This window comes from Jaculus jaculus, chromosome 19 (genome assembly GCF_020740685.1).
Source record: "Jaculus jaculus isolate mJacJac1 chromosome 19, mJacJac1.mat.Y.cur, whole genome shotgun sequence".
NCBI classification, from domain to species: domain Eukaryota; kingdom Metazoa; phylum Chordata; class Mammalia; order Rodentia; family Dipodidae; genus Jaculus; species Jaculus jaculus.
The window spans coordinates 8,457,499-8,482,734 of record NC_059120.1 but is presented as its reverse complement, the minus strand read 5'-3'; the positions used below and the strand labels follow the sequence as shown (position 1 = coordinate 8,482,734).

Sequence of the window (25,236 nt, the reverse complement as noted above, 5' to 3'; positions counted from 1 at the left end):
ACTGTTTGTGGGCTGGACTTATCAGTTAAGGTATTTGCTTAAAAAGCCTAAGAACCTAAGAACATTTGATCCCCTAGTACCCATATAAATTAGATGCACAAGGTGGCACATGTGTCTGGAGTTCATCTGCAGTGGCTAGAGGCCCTGGTGTGCTCATTCTCTCTATATATCTGCCTCTTTCTAGCTCTCTCTTGTTCTCTCTCAAAGTAAATAAATATTTAAAAATATAATTGTTTGTAAGGTATAAGAATTTTATGTTGACATAGATGCAAAGCTAATTCATACTTCTGACAGCAACATAAGTCCTTTGGAAAACAGAACAAAGCTAAAAACACACAAGATGAGATTCAGATATTCTATTGTCAAGGACAGAATGAAAATGGAACAAAATTAGTGTGTTTACAAGACAACCTCTAAGACCGTAATCACATGGTGCCTCTCAAATGTTGCAGTGATGGACTGAAGAGAACTAAACAAGATGCATCACTTAAATACTGCACACTCAACCTCATCAACCTCAGCTCCGAAAGTAAAGGCAATGCATAAAATTAATCTCAGCTTTTCAAAAGAAGGAAGAAAGAGAACAAAGGACTCACAACTTAGTCATGTGTATGTTTATAAAGTTGATAAACACATTTTCTTTCAACTATAAGTAAAACAATTTTCATCCTCAAAAGTACTGGGGTAATAGGAAGCAATACTAAGTATACTCCTAATGCTAGAATATTGTTATTATTAATAAAATATAATTAATGACAAACATATCTGGCTAATAGATAAGCCTCTCTACACTAATATAGAATTTTAATAGGAATATAACTAGTTTTGTTACAAATAAAAATAATAAAGTCACTTTATGTAAGTATTTTAAAAAAATAAATAAAAATTGCTGAGATGGAGTGAAATATTAATTACTTATTATTACCTTCTAATTTGAGGAGACAAAAGAAGAACCACGCTAAAAAATAGAAATAATCTCATCCTTAGAATTAATGCTCAATTATGTCAATGGTAATTTAATTGTAACTTTGGTCTTTTATAGCAAAACAAAAATGAGCAATTGTAAAGAATTATAAGAAAATCTAATACAATGAACAGATCCAGATGCTTAGTATCAAGTACAATGTATGACAAACCTCCAGAAACAGTTTAATTTACGTGTCCATCCTGTGGATTCTCCAACCCCTCGTGACACTACTTTGAACACTCAGTGAACCACAGCCAGTAGAATGACTCAGTGCTACAGCAGGTCAGAGCACGGCAAGACGCGTAACAGTATCAAATATATACGGATTTTACCAAGGTGTCTGCTTTAGAAGATCTGTCCTTTGAAAGATGAGGTCAGACTAATACTTGTATAACATGGAAGATACCCAAACAGAGAAAAGCAAATTAATGAAACCTTTTGGAAGCCTGTAAAAGTCAATTAGCATAAATGGGATTCTTCCTCCTTCTTCTTCTTCCTTTCTTTCTCTCTTTCTCTCTCCCTCTCTCTCTTCCCTCCCTTTGTAACCAGTGTGGTTGCTAGTTTATAACTCTTCTAAGATGGAATCCTAAGAAAGAAGAAAATGCATAGAACATGAACATTTGCAAATGTAAAGAAGAATAGTGGAAAGATTATTAATTATTATATTTGATTATATTATTGTCTTCAGAAGTCAAAATGAAAATATTCTTTTAGAGACCAATTTGATTTTCATAATTAGATGGTGAAATTATTGAGACATACAAAAGTATAGTAAAGCATTATTTATTTTTAACTCTCTTTTATTTTTATTTTTATTTTTATTTATTTATTAAGAGCAACAGACAGAGAGAGAAAGAGGCATAATGGGTGCACCAGGGCCTCCAGCCACTGCAAAGGAACTCCAGACACGTGCGCCCCCTTGTGCATCTGGCTAACGTGGGTACTGGGGAATTGAGCCTCGAACCGGAGTCCTTAGGCATCACAGGCAATTGCTTAACCACTAAGCCATCTCTCCAGCCCTGCATTGTTTATTTTTAATATCAAAAGTTGGCAAAGATTGTATTGAATAGAGACTATAATGACAAAAATATGAAAGTTTGTTCAAAGTACCAAGGCTTGAACATTGTAGCCTCCTCTTATTTGTTAGATCCGAAATTTACATTAGGCAAAAAAAAAAAAAAAAAAAAAGTCCTTTACCCCACTTGGGAACTATGAATTTGATCAAATAACCAAGCTTAGCTAGTTTTTTTCTTTTAAATTAAATACAAACATTTGCAATCTCAGTGACAATTTTTTTCCTAGAACCCTAAAACCTATTCTCCATTTGCAATCTCAATGACAATTTTTTTCTTGAACCCTAAAAGCTACTCTCCAAAACAATACATTTATTTCACAAATTTTACTATACATAATTGTAGAAATTATATACTCACTCATTCAGTCAATCAGCTAATTTTTAGGAAGAGAAGGTGGTGAGATAGGCTCTCACTTTGCAGCCTGTTCTGAAATTCACTACATAGCCCAAAGTGCGCTACAACTCACTGTAACCCTCCTGACTCATATTTGAAAGTCCCACAACCCTCAGCCCTCAGCCACTTTTTTTTCTGTTTTTGTTGTTTATTTGAGGTAGGGTCTCACTCTAGCTCAGGCTGACCTGGAATTCACTATGTAGTCTCAGTGTGGCCTCAAACTCACAGTGATCCTACTACCTCTGCCTCCTGAGTACTGGGATGAACGGTAGGCACCATCATGCCCAGCTTCAACCACTTTTAAATATTGTTTTGTTTTTATTTTTATTTTATTTATTTGCAAGCATAGAGAGAGAGAAGAGAGACAGACAGAGAGAAAATGGGAGCTCTAGGACCTCCACACACTACAAACGAACTCCAGATGCATGTGCCCCCTTGTGCATCTGGCTTACGTAGGTACTTGGGAATTGCACTTGGGTCCTTTGCCTTCACAAGCAAGCACCTTAACTGCTAATCCATCTCTCCAACCCCTATCAGCAACTTCATAATTGGATATATTTCATATTCAGGCAGTATATGAAGTCACAAACATTGCCAGGCTAGATTCCTGATCTTCCAGTTCTGAGATCAAGTTGGGAAGAAAGCTAACAGGCACTCAGACCGTATTCCTGCACTGATGACTAAGCAACATTTTCTATGTTGAAATCTGATTAGTCATCTCAACTGTAGACACAATTAATGTTTTCTGCTTTCTTCAATTTCCTATAAAATTTTTGCTAAGCATGGATTATTAATTTTTTTAGTGCTAAGAGTCATGGCAGAAAAACCTATGTAGGAAATTGTAATCTGACCAAGTGTCCTATAGAAATAGGGGTCATATGGAGTCTTGGGGAATTATCTAAATTTAGAAATTGGAGAGAAAAGCTCAATGACTTCAGAAAACTCAAATGATATGAATAACATATCTACAGCTCTAGTACAGGACTGGAAAACACTGACTCCAAACATAAGGGTTACACTTAGGGAAGATTTAAACACTGTAACAAAGGTCTTAGGAAGGAGTATTATGTCCCTAGTCTTACCTTTGTGGGCGCAGTAAGTTTACTTCTGGAGAAGGTCTTTATATTAGCAGTGTGCTTGTTTCCTATGTTGAAATATGGTACACATTAAAAGACACCTGACGGGCAGTGGACACTGTACTCTATATCAGTCTCCACTATAAAAACTTTCCGTGCCAAACTCCAACCTGTCCAAGAACTCCTCAAGAAAATTCTGCTAAACTTGGCACTTAAAAACGACTGTAGTCCCCAGGCACAGCCCCGCTAACACCTCACACCGCACAGTGGAATACGCCAGTGCGCTGTCCCACACAGATCACGATCAGACGGGCAGCTCAAGCCGCCTCTCTTCCATGAGTGATATTAGGTTAAAGTCAAGCATCGCTTGCTGTATCTTCAAAAGTTAAACATGCCTCACTAAAGTCCAAAAGCAATTGGTTAATGAAAGTTTAGGCTGAATCTTCAATATTACTTTGGGAACACTGCTTTTTAAATGTGCTTTCTTTCACTGACAATTAAAATAATTTTAGATGGAAATTTCTCAACTTTTTTTTCAAGTAGCATAAAGACAATGGACCCAGAGTTGTACAGCCATCTCATATCTATTCAGTCCTTTACAGAATGCAGACTTCCTCAAGCAATGCACTTTAAAATGATTTTGTTTTACAGTGAGCGATTCTAAAACCACAAGCATCATTAAACACTTTGTGTTCATTTGTATGCTATCATTTTCTTGAAGAGACTATGAATAAACTTTTTGCTTTTCATAAGGACACAACAGTGAGGGAAATATTGGAGAATACTTTTAAACTATTAAACTTAATTTTCTTTTGCTGGCTTTTCAGAAACAATAAAAATTTCAAAGATTTTGCCATCCATTATCTTTGAGATAAAACTAAAGGTTAAGCATTTGTGGGAGAAATATGGAATAAATTATTTCAGGGTAATGATTTTTAATAGGTACTGTGTTTACATATATCTTTTTTTCTGAAAATAACATATATCTGAAGTTGAGCCCTCAAATTTAGTTTCTCTGTACATAAAATACAATGAAACTCAACTTCACATAACTGAAGGCATTAACACCACATAGAGTTTTTAGTACCACAAAGCCAGAGTCTCTTCTTTTATCCCTTCAAAGTGGGTTCTAATCCTAGTTTTCTCATTTTTATGAGTAGCTCTTTTCTCACTCCTACAACTTGAAAACCTCCACACTTTGTCACCAATATTGTCACCAAGCCCAAATGATATCCAACTGTGACCTCCAAATTCATCCAGATAAACATGCTTGCGCACAGTCTTTTCTAAACTCTTTCCCTGTTTACAGAACTCCAGTACTTCTGTTCTTGTTCAGGCATTTATTGAAAGTTTCTTGAAATATTTGCAGATTATTGTTTGTTCCTTGCATTTGATGGTTCTTTTAAAGCCTATCATTTATAAATTGCCTTTTGAATTGCTATCTGTTTTAAAAAATAGATAGATGAGGGCTGGAGAGATGGCTTAGCGGTTAAGCGCTTGCCTGTGAAGCCTAAGGACCCGGGTTCGAGGCTCGGTTCCCCAGGTCCCACGTTAGCCAGATGCACAAGGGGGCGCATGCGTCTGGAGTTCGTTTGCAGAGGCTGGAAGCCCTGGCGTGCCCATTCTCTCTCTCCCTCTATCTGTCTTTCTCCCTGTGTCTGTCGCTCTCAAATAAATAAATAAATAAATAAATAATAGTTTTAAAAAAAATTTAAAAAAAAATAGATAGATGATAGGTAGGTAGGTAGGTAGGTAGATAGAACAATAGATAGAAAGATAGAGTTAAAAAAAGTTTCAAAAATTATAAAATACATCATATGACATTCAGGGATTCAAATCACTCTTTTAGACTCCCAGAAGAGCGCCTTCCTATGGCTGTATCTTCTTTCAACAGCCTACAGAGAAGCTGGGAAGATAGCAAGTGACCAAGAGCGTGAATTTAAGGTATCCTGGCTTGCTGTGGAGGCAAGTCCCTTAAACTAGAAAATGTGACCTTGGGCAAGGGGCAAAACAAACACCCACTTTTGTGCCACAGATGCTGTGGAGGCACTCGCAGGAACCTGAAGTTCGAGCAGGTCTAAGGAATGCTGGCCAGGGCCGCGGCACGTGTCCGCGCATCAACTGCGGTAACGTTGCGGGGGTCCTTGTTGCCTGGCGGTCCTGTGTAGGTGGGTGGAGTGTGTGTGGTGAGGATGCTGACTGCGCTGCGCGCTGCAGGATGAGGGTGTCTGCCAGGAAGGGGTCTTCACAAAGTCGATCTGCAGTAGACACTTGCTAGACCCTAGCATGCAATGAATGCACTTCCATACACCTCAGCACTCCGAGTTTAAGGATGCAATGTGCCGAGCTTTTGACAAGGTCTAGAATACTGTACTGCCATGACCTCAAGCTTGCCTTGGGACATTTTCTTCACTCAATCCAGTAGCTTGTCCTAACCTCAGGCAAACATTGGTCTACTTTCTATCATGGTTTATTTCACATGCCAATTATTTTCTAATATTTAGATCAGACTGGTGTGTATCTATGTAACTGATCAACTCATATCCCAACAAGAAGCAGGAAATTGTATGTGATGCACAAATTGTTCTGCGGCATAAAGAATGGATAGGGTGTGAAATGATGGGCTTTTCCTTGAAATTTAGTTGAAAAACGGCAAGCAGCATTTTTGTGCTTCAATACTTGTTTGGTTCTTCAGACTTGGCGTTTTTATTTTTATTTTTGTCCCCCGAAGTTCTAACCCTGGATCCTTGAGACTCTAACAAGGTGAAAAGTTAGCCTATGGCCTAAGCCACTGCGTAGACCCAGCTCTGCCAAGGACTGCTTAGCCTATTGCCCCTTACAGATGCCAATTAGTGGAATTAAAAAAAAAAAAAAAAATGGCTCTAACCAGGAATTCGCATTGCAAGGAGGAACCCCTGGAACCTGCCTAGCTGTGGGTGCTGTCTCAGGAGGGACTCTTCGTGGGTGTCTCGAGTTTTCCTGGCACAGACTCGGAGGGGGCACTGTGGTGTGTGCTCCAGGGCAGAATGGCACCACGGAGGGTCCTCGGTCTGCTGGGAGCCCAGGACGCCGGCTGGGAGGGGAGCCCCGGCGGGAGGTGAGGGGGGCTGGCGGCCGGACGTGGCCACAGACTCAGGGCTTTCCACCCTCACTCGACAGTCCGGGAAGTGACCACGGAGGGGAGGAAGCGGGGGCGTCGCCGGGGACGGAGCCTGGACCCCGCCGCGCCGCCCAGCCGTCCCGGGACTCGCCCCGCGCCAGCCCAGCCGCTCCGCTCCCCGCAGCCGTCGCCCCCTCCGCGGCCGCCAATGAAAGTCCTCCCGCTGCTCGGTGAGTGCGGGGCCCGCTCGCCTGCGCCCGGCGGGAGGTGCGCGACGCCCCGCGTGGCCGCCCTGCCTCGCTCCGGGAGAACGCTCGGGGGTGGCCCAGGGCCCGCAGGCGCAGGCTCTAGCCCTTTCTTTGGATCTTCCCCCAGCAGACGTGGGGAAATCCAAACCTGGGGGAGGCTGCTTGGCATTTTTAAGGGAATTGCCTGCGCCCAGACTTGGGGCTCGTTTAATAAAATGCCATTTCTGTGATGGTGCGCAGAAAAAAATAGCCCATCACATCTCTGAAGGCGAATTATTTCGGCTTCCGTAAGTCTGGGGTTTTGAACAGAAAGCATAGGAATCTGGAATCTCTTGGTGACAGATAAGGACGAGTTATCTCACATGACTGTTTTCAGAACAATGACTTGTTGATTCGTAGCTGTTGCTCCCATAGACTTCTGTTGAGTAGGGTTGGAAGGACAATGTAAAAAAAAAAGTAAAAAGGAACATGTTATACTTTTGCTTATCATTTCCCAACAGCCCACAAAATATCATTTCTACCGTTGTTTTTGTTTATCATGTTTGGATGGCATTCCATTTCTAGAAGATCAATCTTTAGGCAGTATGTCGAATTTTGTTTTGATTTCTGCTAATATAACAAGCTTTAAAAGAAATTATTTTGTTATGAAAGCAGGCAGAGTAACATTGCTAGCCCCTTAAACAGAATCAAATTTGAGAAATCCCCAAATACCCAATTTATCTTCATTTTAGTTTTGTTGAAATTTACTTGATAATAGTTTACATGCAGCCGGGCGTGGTGGCGCACGCCTTTAATCCCAGCACTCGGGAGGCAGAGGTAGGAGGATTGCCATGAGTTCAAGGCCACCCTGAGATGACAGTTAATTCCAGGTCAGCCTGGACCAGAGTGAGACCCTACCTCGAAAAAACAAAAAACAAAAAACAACAACAAAAAAAAGTTTACTTGCTTTAGTTTATCCAAACGCTTCCTTGAGGAGTTTTAATGATCTCGTTGTCTAGGGGAAAAGGAATATTGGTGCCTGTTTGGCCTCTAGACCAGGGAGGTCTTCCTGACTTTGTAAAAGTTGAATTGAATTTCTCTATTCTTATTTAGTGGGTTTCTCCACTTTGCTGAATTGTTCCTCTGCTCAAAATTGCACCAAGACACCTTGTCTCCCAAATGCCAAGTGTGAAACTCGCCCTGGGGCAGCGGAGGCCTGCTACTGCAACCTGGGGTTCTCAGGAAACGGAGTCACCATCTGTGAAGGTAAGTGAAAAATAAGAACCCTTAGCTAACTGTCCAGCAAGCTGAACGTCCATGCCAAAATGTGTTCTCCATCATTGATGTGAGTGACTCTACGTGGATCTTAATTTCAGTGTGAATGTTAGTGACTGCTCTTAACTTATGCTGGGAAACCCAAGCACAAAGGACCCAGTCAATAGCGTTGGACACAAATCTATATTGCCGTGTGCCTCAAATTATTTCTACAGTATTTTTTATATTTTATTTACTTGTTTATTTACCTGAGGGCGAGGGAGGGATAGAGAGAGGAAAATAGAATGAGTGTGTCAGGGCCTCTAGCCACTGAAAGGGAACTCCAGATGCATGCTCCACCTTGTGGATCTGGCCCATGAGGGTACTGGTAAAACAAATCTGAGTCCTTAGGCTCCACAGCCAAGTGCTGTAACTGCTAAGCCATCTCTCCAGCCCAACATCTGAAGCATTTACCTACTTAAATGTAGTATAATAAGATGCCAGGTTTCCTAATGAACACTCTAAGTGGAGGAAATGGACAGAGAGCTGTGTGTGGCATTGCAAACCAGAAATCTGAATATTTGGGAAGCTGAGGCAGGAAGAGAGAGATTGTGAGGACAGCTTATTTGAGAGAGAGAGAGAAAGAGGAATAGACACACATAAATTGAGAGAAAGGAAAAGAGAAACAGGAAGTGGAGGAGGAAGAGAAGAAAAGGGAGGAAGAAGGGGAGGAGAAGGAGTAGATGTATGGAGGAAAAACTGAGAGGGAAAGAAGGAATGAAGAAAAAGAGAAAAGAAATTTAAAAAGGTATTATCTTGCTCACATAGATTTTGTTCCTAGAACATTCTGGTGGAGCCCAGGATTGCTAGACAGACTGTTCTAGGGTGCAGTTGAGCTGAGTGACTGAACAGAATGGGCATCACATGTTAATCAAAGTTAGATTATCTTGCCTGTGAGCTGCATCACAGCTGGCGTTCCTCTCCTCTGCTCCGGCTCACTCACACTTTCTTTATCCTCTCTGCTATGTGATATAATCTACTTTTAACTAGGTCAGTAGTGTAACCATCTAGGTAGAGAAAGAAAAGAATAAAAATAATAGAAAGATTCAAGTGACATAAATTAGCTTTAAAATATGATTAAAATTCAAGGTCAATTTAGAGCTATGTGGCATTATAGTCCTAAATGTACTTAAGATAGCATAGGCTTGTTCTAATTAAGCCAGGATACTGTGCATCGTTAATATTGCATGTGGTTGCTTATAGCATAAACAATTTGGGTCTTGTGATTCAACTTGATAGGCTCTTAGAAAGATTAAATATGCAGAATATAGTAAAACCAAACCTCATCATAATTAGTTTAATGTTTAAAATATGTTCAGCAAAGCTGCCATTTGCTTAATGGTGCATTGGATCCGGCATTTCAGCTCTTACACACAGCCAGGGTTTGTAAAATTCTATTCTACAAGCACCGCAAAATATGCTGCATAAATAACCATGCATTTTATTGTGTTTTTAATTGAATGGCATGATGGCAAGTTGATAACTGACCTTCAAAATATCACATCAAATACATGTGTGCTTTCCCACTAATCATTACAAAATGTGCTGTAGTATTTGTAAACGACGTCACCACTCTGTGACTTAGATAATTTTCAACTGTCCTGATTGCAATCATTAACATCCATACATTTTTCAATGTTTGGACCTTTAACAACCGACCAACTTAGTATCGGGTTTTAAAATGATTTCTTTTAAAAACACATTTTCCATTACCCAATGCAGTCTTTCCTCCACTGCCAAATGCAATAATCAGTTAAAAGTATAGAATGTATTCTCCATTGGGGGAAAATACTTCAAGGTCTTTTTTCCTACAGTTTCTTCTCACTCCAAGCACAATTTGTAATAGTAGTTATGCTTTTTTATAGTAAAATTGAATGGTTTGTTTCTACTTAAAGAAAGTTTCATATTCATGTAATTTACTACTCATTTGTGTTTGTAATGTCTTCTTAAGACTGTTTAAATGGTGATTTTCCTCTTTTTCCTGTCATTACTGTGCTGACATATTTTCAACATTTTTCAGCAGGTATGCTAATATGTTCTTTCGAATTAAATGTAAAACATTATATTATTATGATTAAATAAGTCTTGGCTAAATGGTTGATTTTTAAAATCTCTGTTGTTACTTCTTCATATCTGAAGTATTTCTTCACATTATTATTTTGTAAGATCGGTATCACACTAATAAAAAGATATCTGGACAGCTTAGCTATAGAAGCTTCTTACTCATTTAGGAACAAAAGTTATTTTTGTTTAACATCACCATCATGACCAGGATAAAAACTTGTCTATAAAAATCACCAAAAATGTACAGTAGTAACTCATTCTTACTCGTTCCATGCAGGCTAGTTTTGAGCAAGTCTTATATAGTTTTGTTCACATAGTTCCATACAAGTAGGTCAGTAGTAATGGAGTTTTTTTATTCATCTTTTTACTGAACAAATATTTATTACTCATGGCGTGGTCACCACCATCATCTTCATCAGTATCAGCATGAAAATATTTACTAGTAGGACGAGATAGAGTTGGAATCCAAGGTAGAGTTGGCATAGTACCTTATCTGCTCTTATTCTGTTGTTATCGATGGGAAAATGACCTTGGGAAGAATGGTATGGCAAGATCAAGGGATACACAAAAGAACTGAGGGAGACAACATGGAAACCAGAGTTACCTCATTCCACAGCCTGGACTCGTAAATGGACAGGCTTGACGACAAGCCCGTAGTTTATAAATAATCCTATTGCCTTTGACTAAAAGCATAAATAAGCAACCATCCTAGATTTCTCTTCCTCCTTCTCTTGATCCTTCTTCTCCTGCTGCCCCTCTTATTCCTTTTTCTTTTGCTGTGTGTGTGTGTGTGTGTGTGTGTGTGTGTGTGTGTGTGTGTGTGTGTGCATGAGTGTTCATGTGTGTAAATGCAAGGGCACATGTGCCTCGGAGGTATGTGGAGACCAGAGGGTAGCTTTTGAGTTTAGGTCCTCACTTTTCAATTGAAAACATTAGTACAGGGCTGGATAGATGGCTTGGTGGTGAAGATGCTTGTTTGCAAAGCCAAAGGATCCAGGTTCCATTCCCCAGGACCCAGTGTAAGCTAGGTGAACATAGTGACACATGCACCTGGAGTTCTTTGGGGCAGCTGGAGGCCTTGGAACACCAATTCTCTTCTCTCTCCCTTTTTCTCCCTCTCTCTCCCACTTTCTTTCTGTATTTCAAATAAACAAATAAAATATAAAAAGCCATGTTTTTAAAAAGAAATAATTAGTAAAAGTTTTTAAACAAAGTTAATGCTGCAGTATCTTCTTAAAAAGAATTTGTTATTGAAACAGTACTAGCTTACTTGAATATTTAATTTGATTTTGATATAGTCTTTTTAAGATAATAATAACTTATTTGTATGTTTTTATTTTGATATAGTCTTACTGAGATAGTAGTAGCTTATTTGTATATTTGTTTATATTGGTGTTTGAGGGTGTTTTATCAAAGAACTAAAGTTTTTGTAGGAACTTTGGAATATATCTAAAGTCTTATGAAATCATTGATGAATTAACCTTAAAGCTGGGTTATGGGTTATGATGTTTGGAAATATGCATTAGTATTTCCATTGTTCAGGCATTTCAGCACATTTTTTTATTGCACTTTTGTCCCAATCAATATGAGATGCACCCCTCCTGGCTGTGTTCTTAGGAATTTCATGGGGCATGGATGAAAAGAAACAATTGCCCTGGGCCAGGATAGGAAGGATGAGGAAGAATATAAAGTGATAGCTTCTGCATATGTATAAGGAGCTTGGTGCAGGACCATTCAGAGACAACACCAAACTTTACATTTAAAGAACAGTTTCCATAAATATCTAATGGCCACATATGTGCTTACAGAACTTTACTACAAATTTTGCTATAAACTTTACTATAAGACTAATGCAATAAGGTAGAAAGCAATTCAATGTCAGTAAAGGCAGAACAAGCAATGTCACAAAAGGCTTCTAAGAATTAAGAAATGGCTTATGGGGCTGGATAGATGTCTTAGCAGTTAAGCGCTTGCCTGTGAAGCCTAAGGACCCGGGTTCAAGGCTTGGTTCCCCAGGTCCCACGTTAGCCAGATGCACAAGGGGGCGCACGCGTCTGGAGTTCGTTTGCAGTGGCTGGAGGCCCTGGCATGCCCATTCTCTCTCTCTCCCTTTATCTGTCTTTCTCTCTATGTCTGTCGCTCTCAAATAAATAAATAAAAAATGAACAAAAAAAAATTTTTTAAATATTAAAAAAAAAAAGAAATGGCTTATGAATTCCAATCGAGAAATGTATGCATGTAATTTTTGTGCATGGGCTTATACACATCATGGTGCATGTGTGGTTCCCAGCCTCTCTTTTCATCTTCTTTTTGAGACAGGATCACTCTTTTTGTTTTGCCTCTGTATACATCCCCTTCTAGCTGGCCTGTTAGTTTCTGAATTTTCCTGATTACACCTCCCTTTGCTGTAGGAGCTTTTGAATCCCAGACAGATATACCACTTTGTGTCTGACTTTATGTGATGCTAAAGTGTTGGATTGAGGCTGGAAGGATTGCAAACAAGTACTGTTAACCACTGAGCCATTTCCCCAGCCCTGAGAAACTAGAATGAATGAAAATAATTTATAAGCCAGGCATGGTGGTATATGCTTTTAATCCCAGCCCTTGGGAAGCAGAGGTAGGTGGATCACTGTGACTTCAAGGCCACCCTGAGACTACATAGTGAATTTCATGTTGGCCAGGGCTAGAGTAAGACCTTACTTCGAAAAATAAAAAAAAAAAAAAAGTTATAAGTGTGATTTTACATAAACTAAGAGAAAAGTGACAAGATATTTATTTATATAATTTTTTAAAAGGCATGGTCATCAAAATGAGTAGGCCAATAGATATCAGAATAGATGCAAGGAATATAAAAAATGTAGATGCATGATTTATCAAAACAGGTCAGTTGACACAATTAGCTCTACTGCCTAAACACATGTATGAAAACAACTCAAATTTTGAATGCCTATTGAGTTATCATTTCCACACTAGAAGGGTGACAGTAACATCAACTTATCTGCCCATCTTTGCATTATTTCCTTATTTCACACTTAATTAGTAAACAGAGATAGAGGTTGAGCATTCCATAAAACATATCAAATTCTCTCACAGTACACAAAATCCAATTCAAAATGGATTAAAGACTTTAAGGTAAGACCTAAAACTGTGAAACTTCTGGAGAAAAAAAATATATATAGGCAACTTGCTTTAAGGTGTAGTCAAGAATTTTCAGAAAAGGGCTCCATTTCCAAGTAAATAATTCCAGGTTTTGACAACTAGCATTACAGGGAACTAAACAGCTACTACAGAGTAAAGAAGGTAGTCATCACAGTAAAGAGACAGGGCAAAAATCTTTGTCATCTACACATTAGACAGGTAGATATTGAAGCTATACAACAAATTTAAAAATGAATCACCAAAAAATATCATCCAGTCAAAACTGAGATAGGGATGGAGAGATGGTTTAGCAGGTAAGGTGCTTGCCTGCAAAGCCTAAAGACCTAGGTTTGACTCCCCAGGACCCATGTAAGTCAGGTGCACAAGATGATGCACACACACAAGGTCACACAGATGCACAAGGTGGAGCATGCATCTGGAGTTTGATTGCATTGGCTGGAGGCCCTGATGCACCAATTCTCTCTCTCTGTCTGCTCTCACTCTCTCATAAATAAATAAATACTGAGCTAATGACCCAAAGATAAAGTTCTCCAAAGAAGAAATACAAATGACCAAGTAATACTTCCAAAAATGCTCTAGATTGTCGTTACTCACCAGGAAAATGCAAGAGAAACAGAGTTGAGATTCTGTCTTTCCCCCAACAGAATAGTTATCATCATGAAAACAAGTGGCAACTAATATTGGACAGGATATAAGAGAGAAGGAGGTCTTAACCACTGCTAGTACGAATGTGCAGTCACAAGCTGTGTGGTGTGGAAACATATGACCCAACTATGCCAGTCCTGATATGAACTGAAAGGACTCTATATAAGCCTACACACCACAGAGACACCAACATACCCATGTTGATTGCTGTACCAGGAAATATAACCAGCCTAGATATTCATCCACAGATGAATAGATAAAGAAAATGGAATTTATGCAGCAGTAAAGGAAAATGAATTCATGACATTTGCAATGGATGGAACTGGAAATCGCTGTTAAGTTAAATGGACCAGACTTAGAGAAACAGCATTTGTTTCTTACATGGGAAAGCTAAATTTAAAACTCTGTCTGTGTGTGTGAGAGAGAGAGAGAGACAGACAGACAGAGAGAGAGAGATCATTAAGATAAAAGGAGGATAATAAAGCTAGGGGAAGAGATCGTAAGGGAGGGAGAAACACAATGGAATAGTTGTGATAAGACTAACACAGCCGGAGGTGACTATGTGGGGAGGAATGGGGTGGGATGAGGAATGGGGAAGGGTGGACAAATTTGAGTAAAGGATAAAAAAACATATGTGTGAAAATATCATAATGAAACACCTTACTATGTATGCTATTCTAAAGGAACTGAAAATTTCCTAACCTAAATATCCAAAATCCGTAAGAGACACAAGTCCAAACCTTTTTGCAAGCCAAGGTTATATCACTAATGGAAAGTTCTATACCTTATCTAATGCGATAGACTGACATTGTGAAATTTCCTTGAAGTCGCATAGATGTATAACAATTGCACGCATGTAGAGCAGGTCAGTGCTGCCTGGCTCGGGGCCTCCAGAACATAACAGCATCTAAAGCTTGACCTTTTTCTTTTTTTTTTTAACTTTTTAATGTTAATGTTTCAAATGGGTGTGTTTCTAATAAGAGCTCACACTTCTCCTCAGGTATTATCAGTTCTCTGAGAGTTCATCTGAAACTTTTATTTTATTTTATTTTATTTTATTTTTAAATTTTTTATTTATTTATTTGAGAGCGACAGACACAGAGAGAAAGACAGATAGAGGGAGAGAGAGAGAATGGGCGCGCCAGGGCTTCCAGCCTCTGCAAACAAACTCCAGACACGTGCGCCCCCTTGTGCATCTGGCTAACGTGGGACCTGGAGAACCAAGCCTCGAACCAGGGTCCTTAGGCTTCACAGGCAAGCGCTTAACCGCTAAGCCATCTTTCCAGCCCTGAAACTTTTATTTTTATGTTCATAACATTGTTGTGGTTTTTTTTTTTTTTACATTATTAGTAGAATTGAATAATTCTTGGTGCATTCCTTACCTTCTCTCTCTTCTTCCTTTTCTCTTTTCCCTTCCTTTCCTTCTGACATATAACTCCAGGTGCATGTACCACTTTATGCATCTGGCTTTAAGTAGTTAGTGGGAAATAGAGCCCAGATCATCAGGCTTTGCAGGCAAGTACCTTAACCTCTGATTCATCTTGCCATCCTCTTCTGTCTTTTTTAAATTATAACCTTTAATCAGTGTTGGCTCTTGAGTATTAGATGGTAGCTTAAAAACATTGAAGAATTGAAAATACATATCTGAGCAGTATTACCCACACATCTTGCTTTATGTATACTGTTACTAGAAAAAAAAAAAAACTTACTAAAAATCCTTGGGGTATCATATATATTTTTGCAAAGCAAATGTATTTTTACATATCTCAGAAGAGTTTCTTAGGTGAATAGTACTACAAACGTGAAAAAGCAAGAACTCGGGTGTGTTCCTAGGCAGTCATGCATCAGACTACTGTAAAGTGTGTTACAGATTTCCTTGAGTTTCTTCCATTTCGTGGGAAATGTGCTATTGTGGTTAGAATGTAGAAAGGCTCCTGCATTTGAACAGTTGGTCCGCAGCTAGTGTGGCTGTTTTGGAAGGTTGTGGAGCATTTAGGAGGTGGAACACTTCTGGAGGAAGTAGGTCATTGGGTGCCATCCTTGAGGTTTTATGGTGGGGGCCCCTTGGCCTTCCCCTGTGCTTCCTTCCTGCCAGTGGGAGGAGCTGGCCTCCCTCTCCTGCCCCGTGCTTGTCTGTCTCTGGAACTTCCGAGACACTGTAAGCAGTTGACCCTTTCCTCCCTTCCCAAAGTTGTTATGCCCAGGCATTTGCTCACAGCAGTGAGGAAGTGACTAACACATGTACCCTATTTAAAAATGATTGTCTAACTTATGTCAAGGATTGTATTTCAGGCACACACAATCTCTGTGATTTTCAAAAATTAAATAAATAAAATAAATTTTGTCACTTCAAAAATCTTTTTCTTTGCCCAGAACTGCGACCTCTATTGGCACAAAAAAAGATTCTGACTCCCAACTATCAGTTTTTCAAAATCCCATGATAATCCAAACAAGACAAGATTCTTTAAAGTATGTTTATGCAGGTGAGCTGATACTACAGTGCTGATTTTTTTTTTAAATATTTTATTTATTTATTTGAGAGCGACAGACACAGAGAGAAAGGCAGATAGAGGGAGAGAGAGAGAATGGGTGCGCCAGGGCTTCCAGCCTCTGCAAACGAACTCCAGATGCATGCGCCCCCTTGTGCATCTGGCTAACGTGGGACCTGGGGAACCGAGCCTCGAACCGGGGTCCTTAGGCTTCACAGGCAAGCCCTTAACCACTATGCCATCTCTCCAGCCCCAGTGCTGATTTTTTTCACATGGTTAAAAAATACCATTTTTCTTCAGATGAGGCATTAATGTATAAATCAGATGATAGATAGATGGGTAGATAATAGATGAAATATAAACAAGAGTCATATAGTATGTGCTTAGGAAAAATAATTGAATGCTTTTCCAAGATAAATTTTCATTTTGCATGCAAACTGGAAATGCTAACTCTAGCATCTGATATTATCTGTTCTATCACATTTTTCAAAGCTAAGATACTAAAGTTAAAAGAAAATTGTGCTCCAAATATGCAAATTTTATACATTTTAACCCTCCACTGTTTTTCTAGAAAAATACTGGGGCAAAGGTAGAGTGAAGATATCACCCCCAGTGCCACAAAATAACTCATAAAATCCAAGTTTACTGCTTTCTTCATGAAATCTCTACTCCCATTTAAATTTTATTTTATTATTTTATTTATTTCATAATTTTTTGTCCTCATTCTGGTGATTTTGCTTTCTTATATTAATGCGTTTTATTAAGGGAAGTTTCCAGGGGAATCAGTCTGACTAGGGCATCCCAACACTGATGCTTATTCGTTCTTTGTAACTTTGGAGACTACCAAGTGCACTGGGCTCCATTAATAAAATACTACATACTGTCCAGTGCCTCCATCTTTGCTGTGCCATGCATGTGCTGAGTTTATTCGCACATTCTGAATGATGAGCCTGTTTGCATGAATTGGATATTTACCTTTAGTTGAATTTTTTTGAGTATAAAATGTTGATAAATACAGCCAGATAATCTTTAATTCCCACCCAAACATTTAACTAGAAATAAAGAATAGGCATTACAGCCTAGTGAAAAATTACTTATACAAATAAACAACCAAAGTTACCACATAGACTTTACATTGATTTGCTCTGTAGGATCTTTTTTTTCCTCGTTCATCTTGAGTGATAAAGTAAGCAAGACTGAACTTTAATTTTTTGCTTTTTTGAACATTTTCACAAATCAGAAACCAGTACATACTAAGGCTCAGCCAGTTCTAATGTTGGCACTAAAATCATGTCATGCACTTCTATTTTTGAGACATCCTAGTTTTTCTTTTTTACGATACCAAGAATCACACTGACTACACTACTTCTTTCAGAATATTTTAATCAATCTGCCTTTCCCCCCAAAGTTCTAGGAAGTATGGATATTATTGGCTCTTTAAAAAAATATTTTTTTTTAAATTTATATACAGAAGTTCGACAGTTTTTCTTTAATTATTTCAAAACATCTTTAGTGTATGTATTGTTCTAAAAGCTGCCTCACACTCATTGCTTTTTAACCACTCAACTTCATAAATACAGCTTAACAGGAGGTACAAATTAACTTTGTAAAAATTACAACCTAACAGAGAACTGGGTTTATTTCTAAGTAAAATAGTGAAGATCAAGTTTTATCTTTTTTACATTAACATGGACACAAGAAAACACTTCTTTTTACCACAGTTAGCTATAGAAATATTTAATCTGATAATGTAGTAAATTTGATGAAAATGGAAATATTGATCACAAATAAACTGGTGGAAAGAAAACACTCTCTTTATATCTTTAAAAGACTTTATGGGAATTTTTATTCCCTCAGTACATAAAAACAATGAAAATATACTGTTTCAGTACACACACACAAAAATGCTCTATTTAAATAAAGAGGGCCTGTGACTAACCCATCCTAGGTGATCAGCATGTCATCAAACAAGACTGCCTTTCAGGAGAATGTGGAGGAAAGGATTTAAGTACTCTAAATATCTAAGATGATTGCCACTTCCTTTCTGTATGTGATATGATTTTATATCCTCTGTTTTATCAAACACCAAATTGGTCACAAGGATCTGACATTTCAATGGATTTTTATAATTTGTTGCATGAGAAAAGACTACTGTGTATTTATTACACATAGAACACTAGCATGAATGTGTCAAACACGGGGATTTCTATTTTTAAAAGAAGCATACTTATCTGTAGGAAAATTGTGATTTTTTTTTTCTTAGACATTAAACCCTAAGGCAAGACTATGGAAACATTGAACTCGCCAAACTATTTTAATGCACTGCCACTGAGCGCAGGTGAAAGTTTCCAACCTGAAAATATTGTAGTTTCACATGTAATTGTGATTACGGGGATATTAGAAAGAAAAAAAAATGGGCTGATAACAATTGGAATATGAAGGAGGCACAGCAGCTCCTGATTACAGTAAATGACAGCTCTTTATATTCAAGTCAAAGAATCTTCATTAGAAATATGATTATCAGGAGAGTCATTGGTCAGAGCAGTTCAATTCCTGAGTAGTCCCTTTACATGGGATTTAATGCAAGGTAATACTACTTTCCATATTAACACCCATTTTTCCCCAATCTTACATTCAGATACACAATTTATATTACCAAGAAATATTTGGCTTATGCATTACCCTTTTGTAGATTCTTATTATAATTGTTTAAAGGTTTAGGAAGACATTGCCAGGAGACAGAGTGTCAGAACTGTTCAAAGCTTGTACTTATTCCAAGGAAGAAATTGGCACTGGGGTCTTTCATTTGCCATGGAAAGAGATAATGACTTTCGCTAGGAAGATTAGAATCTAACCAAACAGTGTAGGCTACGTCTAGCATAGAAAACCTTGTGCCATTTGTGAAAATGCTATCTGGGAGAAAGCCCAATGAGTGAGTTTCTGCACTGTAGCTTTTTAGGTATACAGATTTAATTTAGAGATTATGGTTTGAAAATAAAATTTGCTGTATGAGTGTTTTTGGCTGATAAGAAATTGATTTTGTGACCTTGGTGCACATTAATTGAAATATCAGGCAAAGTGTCTTGACTATGTTAAAGGAACCACATGCACTTGGAGCCATATTATTGCTTCATACTGAACTCCCAGGTTAAATTACTTCATTATCATTACGAGCAAGGAGACTTAGCTATTGGAAGACTGCCTTAAAAAATCCTGCTGCTTCATAACTTGATTCATTGCATTAAAAACCATGTGTTAATTTAAGAATGATATGATGAAATGTAGTGGCATTTTATTTTACTAATCTTTTGGATGTGTGTGTGTGTGTGTGTGTGTGAGAGAGAGAGAGAGAGAGAGAGAGAGAGAGAGAGAGACTATACAACTATATATGCACGTGAAGGTTAGTGGTAGACTTCAGAAGGCCTTCTTAGTCACGTTGACCCTATATTTTGAGACAGGGTCTCTCACTGAACCTAGAACTCACTGATTCAGCCAGAATCAGATTGCCCAGCTGTCTCCAGGAATTCCCCATCCTTGCTTGCCCAGTGCTAGAGATTGTAGGCACATGCCACCACTCCGGGCACTGTAATGTACTGAGGATTTGAACTCAGGTCCTCACACTTGAGCATCAGGCATTGTAGAAGGTGAGCTTTACCCACTGAGCCCTCTCCTCTGCCCCTGCTTTTTGTTTTGTTTCACAGATGGTCTCAGGCTAGGGTGAATCTCACCATGTAGCCCAGACTGGCCTCACTCACAGGACTCCTGTCTCAGCCTCCCATGTCGTGAGATCGCAGGCATCCATCACTATGCCTGGTTCCTATTTCTAATGGTTTCCAAGTTTTATTTATAAAATCATAAATATGAAAGTATGTGTTGATGAGCATACTGAGACATAATAATTGCATTAGCCGCTCAGTTTCGGAATGCAGCTTTTACGGCGCTAGAATGCGGGAACACTGTTTGGCAATGTTCCATGTAACTTCAGTGCTGGCTTGTTCCGCAGACACCGACCAGTGTTGCCTTTACACAGGGGGAAAGAATGCAGGGAAGGATTGAAATAAATTTCAAAATTTTTAAATCTGCTCAAAGATCTCCAAAATATGAATTGTCTGTGAGGCTCTCTCGGCTTAACTAACCAGGTCAGTTATGTATTCAGTAATTGTCCACACAAGTACATATCTCCACTTTATGTCTCTTTTGTGTGTAGTAACATCATGTCCATCAAGTGACTTCATGCTGTTGGTCCTCTCCTAAGCAAGAATCCAGCCAGAGTCTTAAAAGAATTTAATACTAAAAATTGAATTGAAGTCATGTTTAACAATTAGGACTGGAATTGAGAAATGTGTGGTCTTGGTGCACACTTTTATCATTAGAGTAGATTCACGCAGGCAGCTAAATCAGTTTCTGTGAGATTACACTGAAGCTGAGGGAGTTCTAACACTTGTTTGATAGTATTGCCTTTGTGGCAAATTTTTGATATTCTGTAATAAGAGTGTTGTAGAACCTTTGTGTCAGAAAGGGTCTTATGCCGGGCTTCTGGCGCCATATGGAGGCTAAGTTCTGAAGATTATTTCTGGACCTTTGTAAACACAGAGGCCTATGGAGGCAAGGAAAGAAAGTGCACAAAATCTCCATTGTGCCTGCAACACGGGAAGGCGAACAGATGCTTGGTTATCACGTTATGTTTTGCAGCTAATGTTATGTTCATTGCAGTGGTTTCATAATGTAATGCCATGTGGAGAAAAATGATTTTTTAAGTGTGGTTTGGACTTTGAATTTCAGTTTATTAGTTGACAAATATGTCAGAAAATTTTCACTGGAAACATTAATTGTTTTATAGTCAACAACCTTTTTATGTGTGTACTTTGGAAAAAAAATTGGTGGTAGCTTTAAGGATAAACAAATATCGAGTTCATCCAAACTTAAGAAAGGCTTTAGGCTGGGCATGGTGGTGCACACCTTTAATTGCAGCACTCGGGGAGGCAGAGGTAGAAGGATCACTGAGGTCTGAGGCCACATGGAGACTACATAGTGAATTCCAGGTTAGCCTGGGCTAGAACAAGATCTTACCTCAAAAAAACCAAAAAAAAAAAAAAAAAAAAAAAAAAAAGGCTTTAGGTGAGCTGAGCACAGTGACTTTACTGAAGTCTAAGCCTTCTGAAGGTTGAGACAGGAGGAGTGATGTGAGACTGAGGCTCGCTGAGAACACATAATGAGTTCTAGGTGAGCCTGGGCTGTAAGAAAGGAAGAGGGCTCGGGACACGGCTCAGTCGTGCAGCGTGCGTCCTGTTTGCACAAGCAGGAGGGCTTGGGGGGCACAGACTACCATAGTTCATATCTCCAGAACCCACATAAATAGCTGGGTGTGCCCACATGCACCTGCAACCCTGGTCCTGGGGTGGGGCAAGACCTAGAAGTACCTGGAACTGGCTAAAAGACGGGAAGCTTCAGGATGAGTGAGGGACTTCACATCACACAAAACAGGCAGAAGAGTAATAAGCAGGCGGTAGACTTTCTGCTCCGGCCACTGCAGGCAAATAGGTACCGTGAGGGCCCATGCAAATGTGTACACCACATAGACACAACACACACGCCCACCAAAAGGAAAGAAAGAAAAACATGACAGAGGGAGAGGGGGAGGAATGGAAGAAGGGAAGGAGAAGAGACAGGGAGGAAGGACTTTAGATAGTAGAATATATGCTGAGAAAATTAAACCTAAGTTTTATCAATTTAGCGATACAGTCATAACTGAAGATATCAGTGATACCTAATTTGTGATCAAAGCCCTCCTACTAGTTCTAATGTCTTAATAATGCACGGAAATTCCCGTAGTAAGGCAGTTGAGCTTCCATCAATATTAGAAATAAATGAAAATACATGATGTTGAATTTAACTTAACTTCTGAAAGAAAATCAGTTGAATTCCATAGGCAGATAAATATAGAAGAGATTTCAGAAGATGGACCCACATGGAAGATACTTCAGCATTTTAGAATTAGACACTGGAGAGATGGAGAGATGGGCAGCCATTAAAGGCTCTTGCTTGGAAAGCCTGATGGTCCAGGTTCAATTCCCCAGCACCCATGTAAAGCCAGATGCACAAAGTGGTACATGTGCCTGGAGTTTGTTTGCAATGGTTGAAGGCCCTGCCATACCCATACTCTCTCTTTCTCTCCTCCCCCTCACCTCTTCCTCTCAAATAAATAAATGAAAATATTATTGTTAAACATATTTTAAAATGAAAGAAGACATTGGATGTTTATGATTACAATAAAAATTAATCAAAACCATAGGATGACGCCGTTCCTCTGATGTGTCAGAAGGGGAATTCCAGTTGATCGTTGAAAGCAGGCCTCTGAGGAAGCCGTCTCCTCTAGGACTGAATTCGGACGCTGGCTTTCCTCCGCGTGCGCCGCTCCTGACTGCGAACACTACTGAAGTCCTGTCCGAAGGCTGAGTAGGCCATGCAGCCGGACCTTGCGTTCAGACAGGAGCCCGACAGGAATGACCCCTAAGAGCAGACTTGTGTAGATTTGCCAGTCACTTTCTGTCAAAACTGTGAGTTGTTCATTCTTGTACCTTCCCCAGCCACTTAGGCAACAACCATTTGAAGGCCACCTGTAGCCACTGTAAGCAAATGGCACTGTAACGTCTACATGCCCATGTCAGCAAACAGCCAACAAGCACCCAACACCCTGACTTGTTAGCCGTTTGTGGATCCTCAACTTACAGCCAAGGCTTGTTGTGTCCAGAGGAGAATGAAACAAAAAAAGAAAGAAAGAATGAAAGAAATAAAGAGACAAACCTGTTAATTTATTATTAATCGTTATTTTAAAAGTTACTTTAAATTTTTTGTAGACCAGCTTATCATGACAGACTTCATTTACAGTGGAAGCACATTTACAAAGAATATCTAGAAACTAATTTCTCCTAAAATATACACATATGTAAATATAACATCCATAAATTGTCTATTGTGTTATTAATTATAATGAATTGCATAATCTAATATGATATAACCATATATATGTATGTGTGTATATGTGTAGATGTGTGTGTGTGTATAGATATAGATAGATATAGATATAGATATAGATATAGATATAGATATAGATATAGATATAGATATAGATATAGATATAGATATCAGTAAATTAAATTATAACCCCAAAAGTTATGTACAATTGAAGATATGTTAGGCAATGGGAAGTATAAATTATGATATGACATATTTTAAAAGTACAAATTCTCAAGTTACTGTTTATTCATAATGAGTACTTATAAAAATTAATTAAGGGCTGGAGGGATTGCTTAACAGTTAAGGCATTTGCCTACAAAGCCAAGGGACTCAGGTTCAATTTCCCAAGACCCACGTTAGCCAGCTGCACAAAGGGCCATATGCATCTGGAGTTCATTTGCGGTGGCTGGAGGCCCTGGCCTACCCATTCTCTCTCTCTCTTCTCTCTCTCTCTCTCTCTCTCCATCTTTCTCTGTCAAATAAATAAATAAAAATATTTTTAAAAATTAATTAACAAATATATTAATATCCATTACAGGATTTTTTTCAGTTGAAATAAATGGAGTTTACATATAAACTTGAACAAAAATCTATTATTTTAAGATTCTAAATATTCTTGTTTGGCATCAATAAATCTTTTGTTAAAAATATATAAAGATAACTAAGTAACTGACAGGTAGATGTTGTTAGGTATAATCACATATGAAACTTTCAATTTTTACTTTGAGATTTTATTTTGTTGTTGTTGTTGTTGTTCATTTTTTATTTATTTATTTGAGAGCGACAGACATAGAAAGAAAGACAGATAGAGGGAGAGAGAGAGAGAATGGGCACGCCAGGGCTTCCAGCCACTGCAAACGAACTCCAGATGCATGCGCCCCCTTGTGCATCTGGCTAACGTGGGACCTGGGGAACTGAGCCTCGAACCGGGGTCCTTAGGCTTCACAGGCAAGCGCTTAACCGCTAAGCCATGTCTCCAGCCCTACTTTGAGATTTTAAAGAAAACTTGTAGGATACGTTGACACAAAAGTAATTAGAATATATACATATGTTTTTAGGTTTTCACTATAGCTCAGGCAGACCTGTAATTCACTATATAGTTTCAGGCTATTCTCAAACTCACAGCAATCCCCCTACCTCTGCCTCCCAAGTTTTGGCATTAAAGGCATGTGCCACCACCACACCCAGGCCCATGACATTTGGTTTTTTGAGGTAGGGTCTCACTCTAGCCCAGGCTGACATGGAATTCACTATGTAGTCTGGCCTGAAACTCACAGTGATCCTCCTACCTCTGCTTCCTGAGTGCTATGATTAAAAGTGTATGTCACCATGCCTGGCTAGTTTATTTTTTTAAAGCTGAGAGACATCATGGGTACACACCACAATATTATGAGAGAACCTATCAGGACTCATAGTGCCTACATGGGTGAAATTACTTATAATATTTGACAGGAACTGAGAAGAAAATGGTTAGAATTACTTGACCCTGATTATTTTTCCATAATTCTTCAAGCATTCATCAGGATAATGCCTTATCCTAGAGAAAGATAGATTTGAGTGAAAATATATCAAGACATTTTCATTTGGTTCGGCAACAATACTGAGTTACAATTTAATCTAGTGACTTGAGGTGATCAAATATTTTCCAAAGAAATGTGAACCCTTTGTAAATTCTTTGAAACTGTTCCAGTTTGGATGTGGTTTACTTA

The 25,236-nt window shown here is 38.8% G+C and overlaps 1 protein-coding gene across 2 annotated transcripts in view; it reads left to right on the top strand.

The window, feature by feature from the left end:
- The first annotated feature begins 6,739 nt into the window (after positions 1 to 6,739).
- Positions 6,740 to 25,236, top strand: part of Adgrl4 (adhesion G protein-coupled receptor L4) — a 96,964-nt gene continuing 78,467 nt past the window's right edge. The window contains exons 1-2 of one of the 2 annotated variants that reach the window (XM_045138758.1): positions 6,740 to 6,842; positions 7,953 to 8,105. In XM_045138758.1, the coding sequence (XP_044994693.1) occupies positions 8,019 to 8,105 (87 nt within the window). In that variant the 5' untranslated portion in view covers positions 6,740 to 6,842; positions 7,953 to 8,018. The remainder of the gene's footprint in view (positions 6,843 to 7,952; positions 8,106 to 25,236) is intronic. The other variant, XM_045138757.1, reaches the window with a different exon arrangement.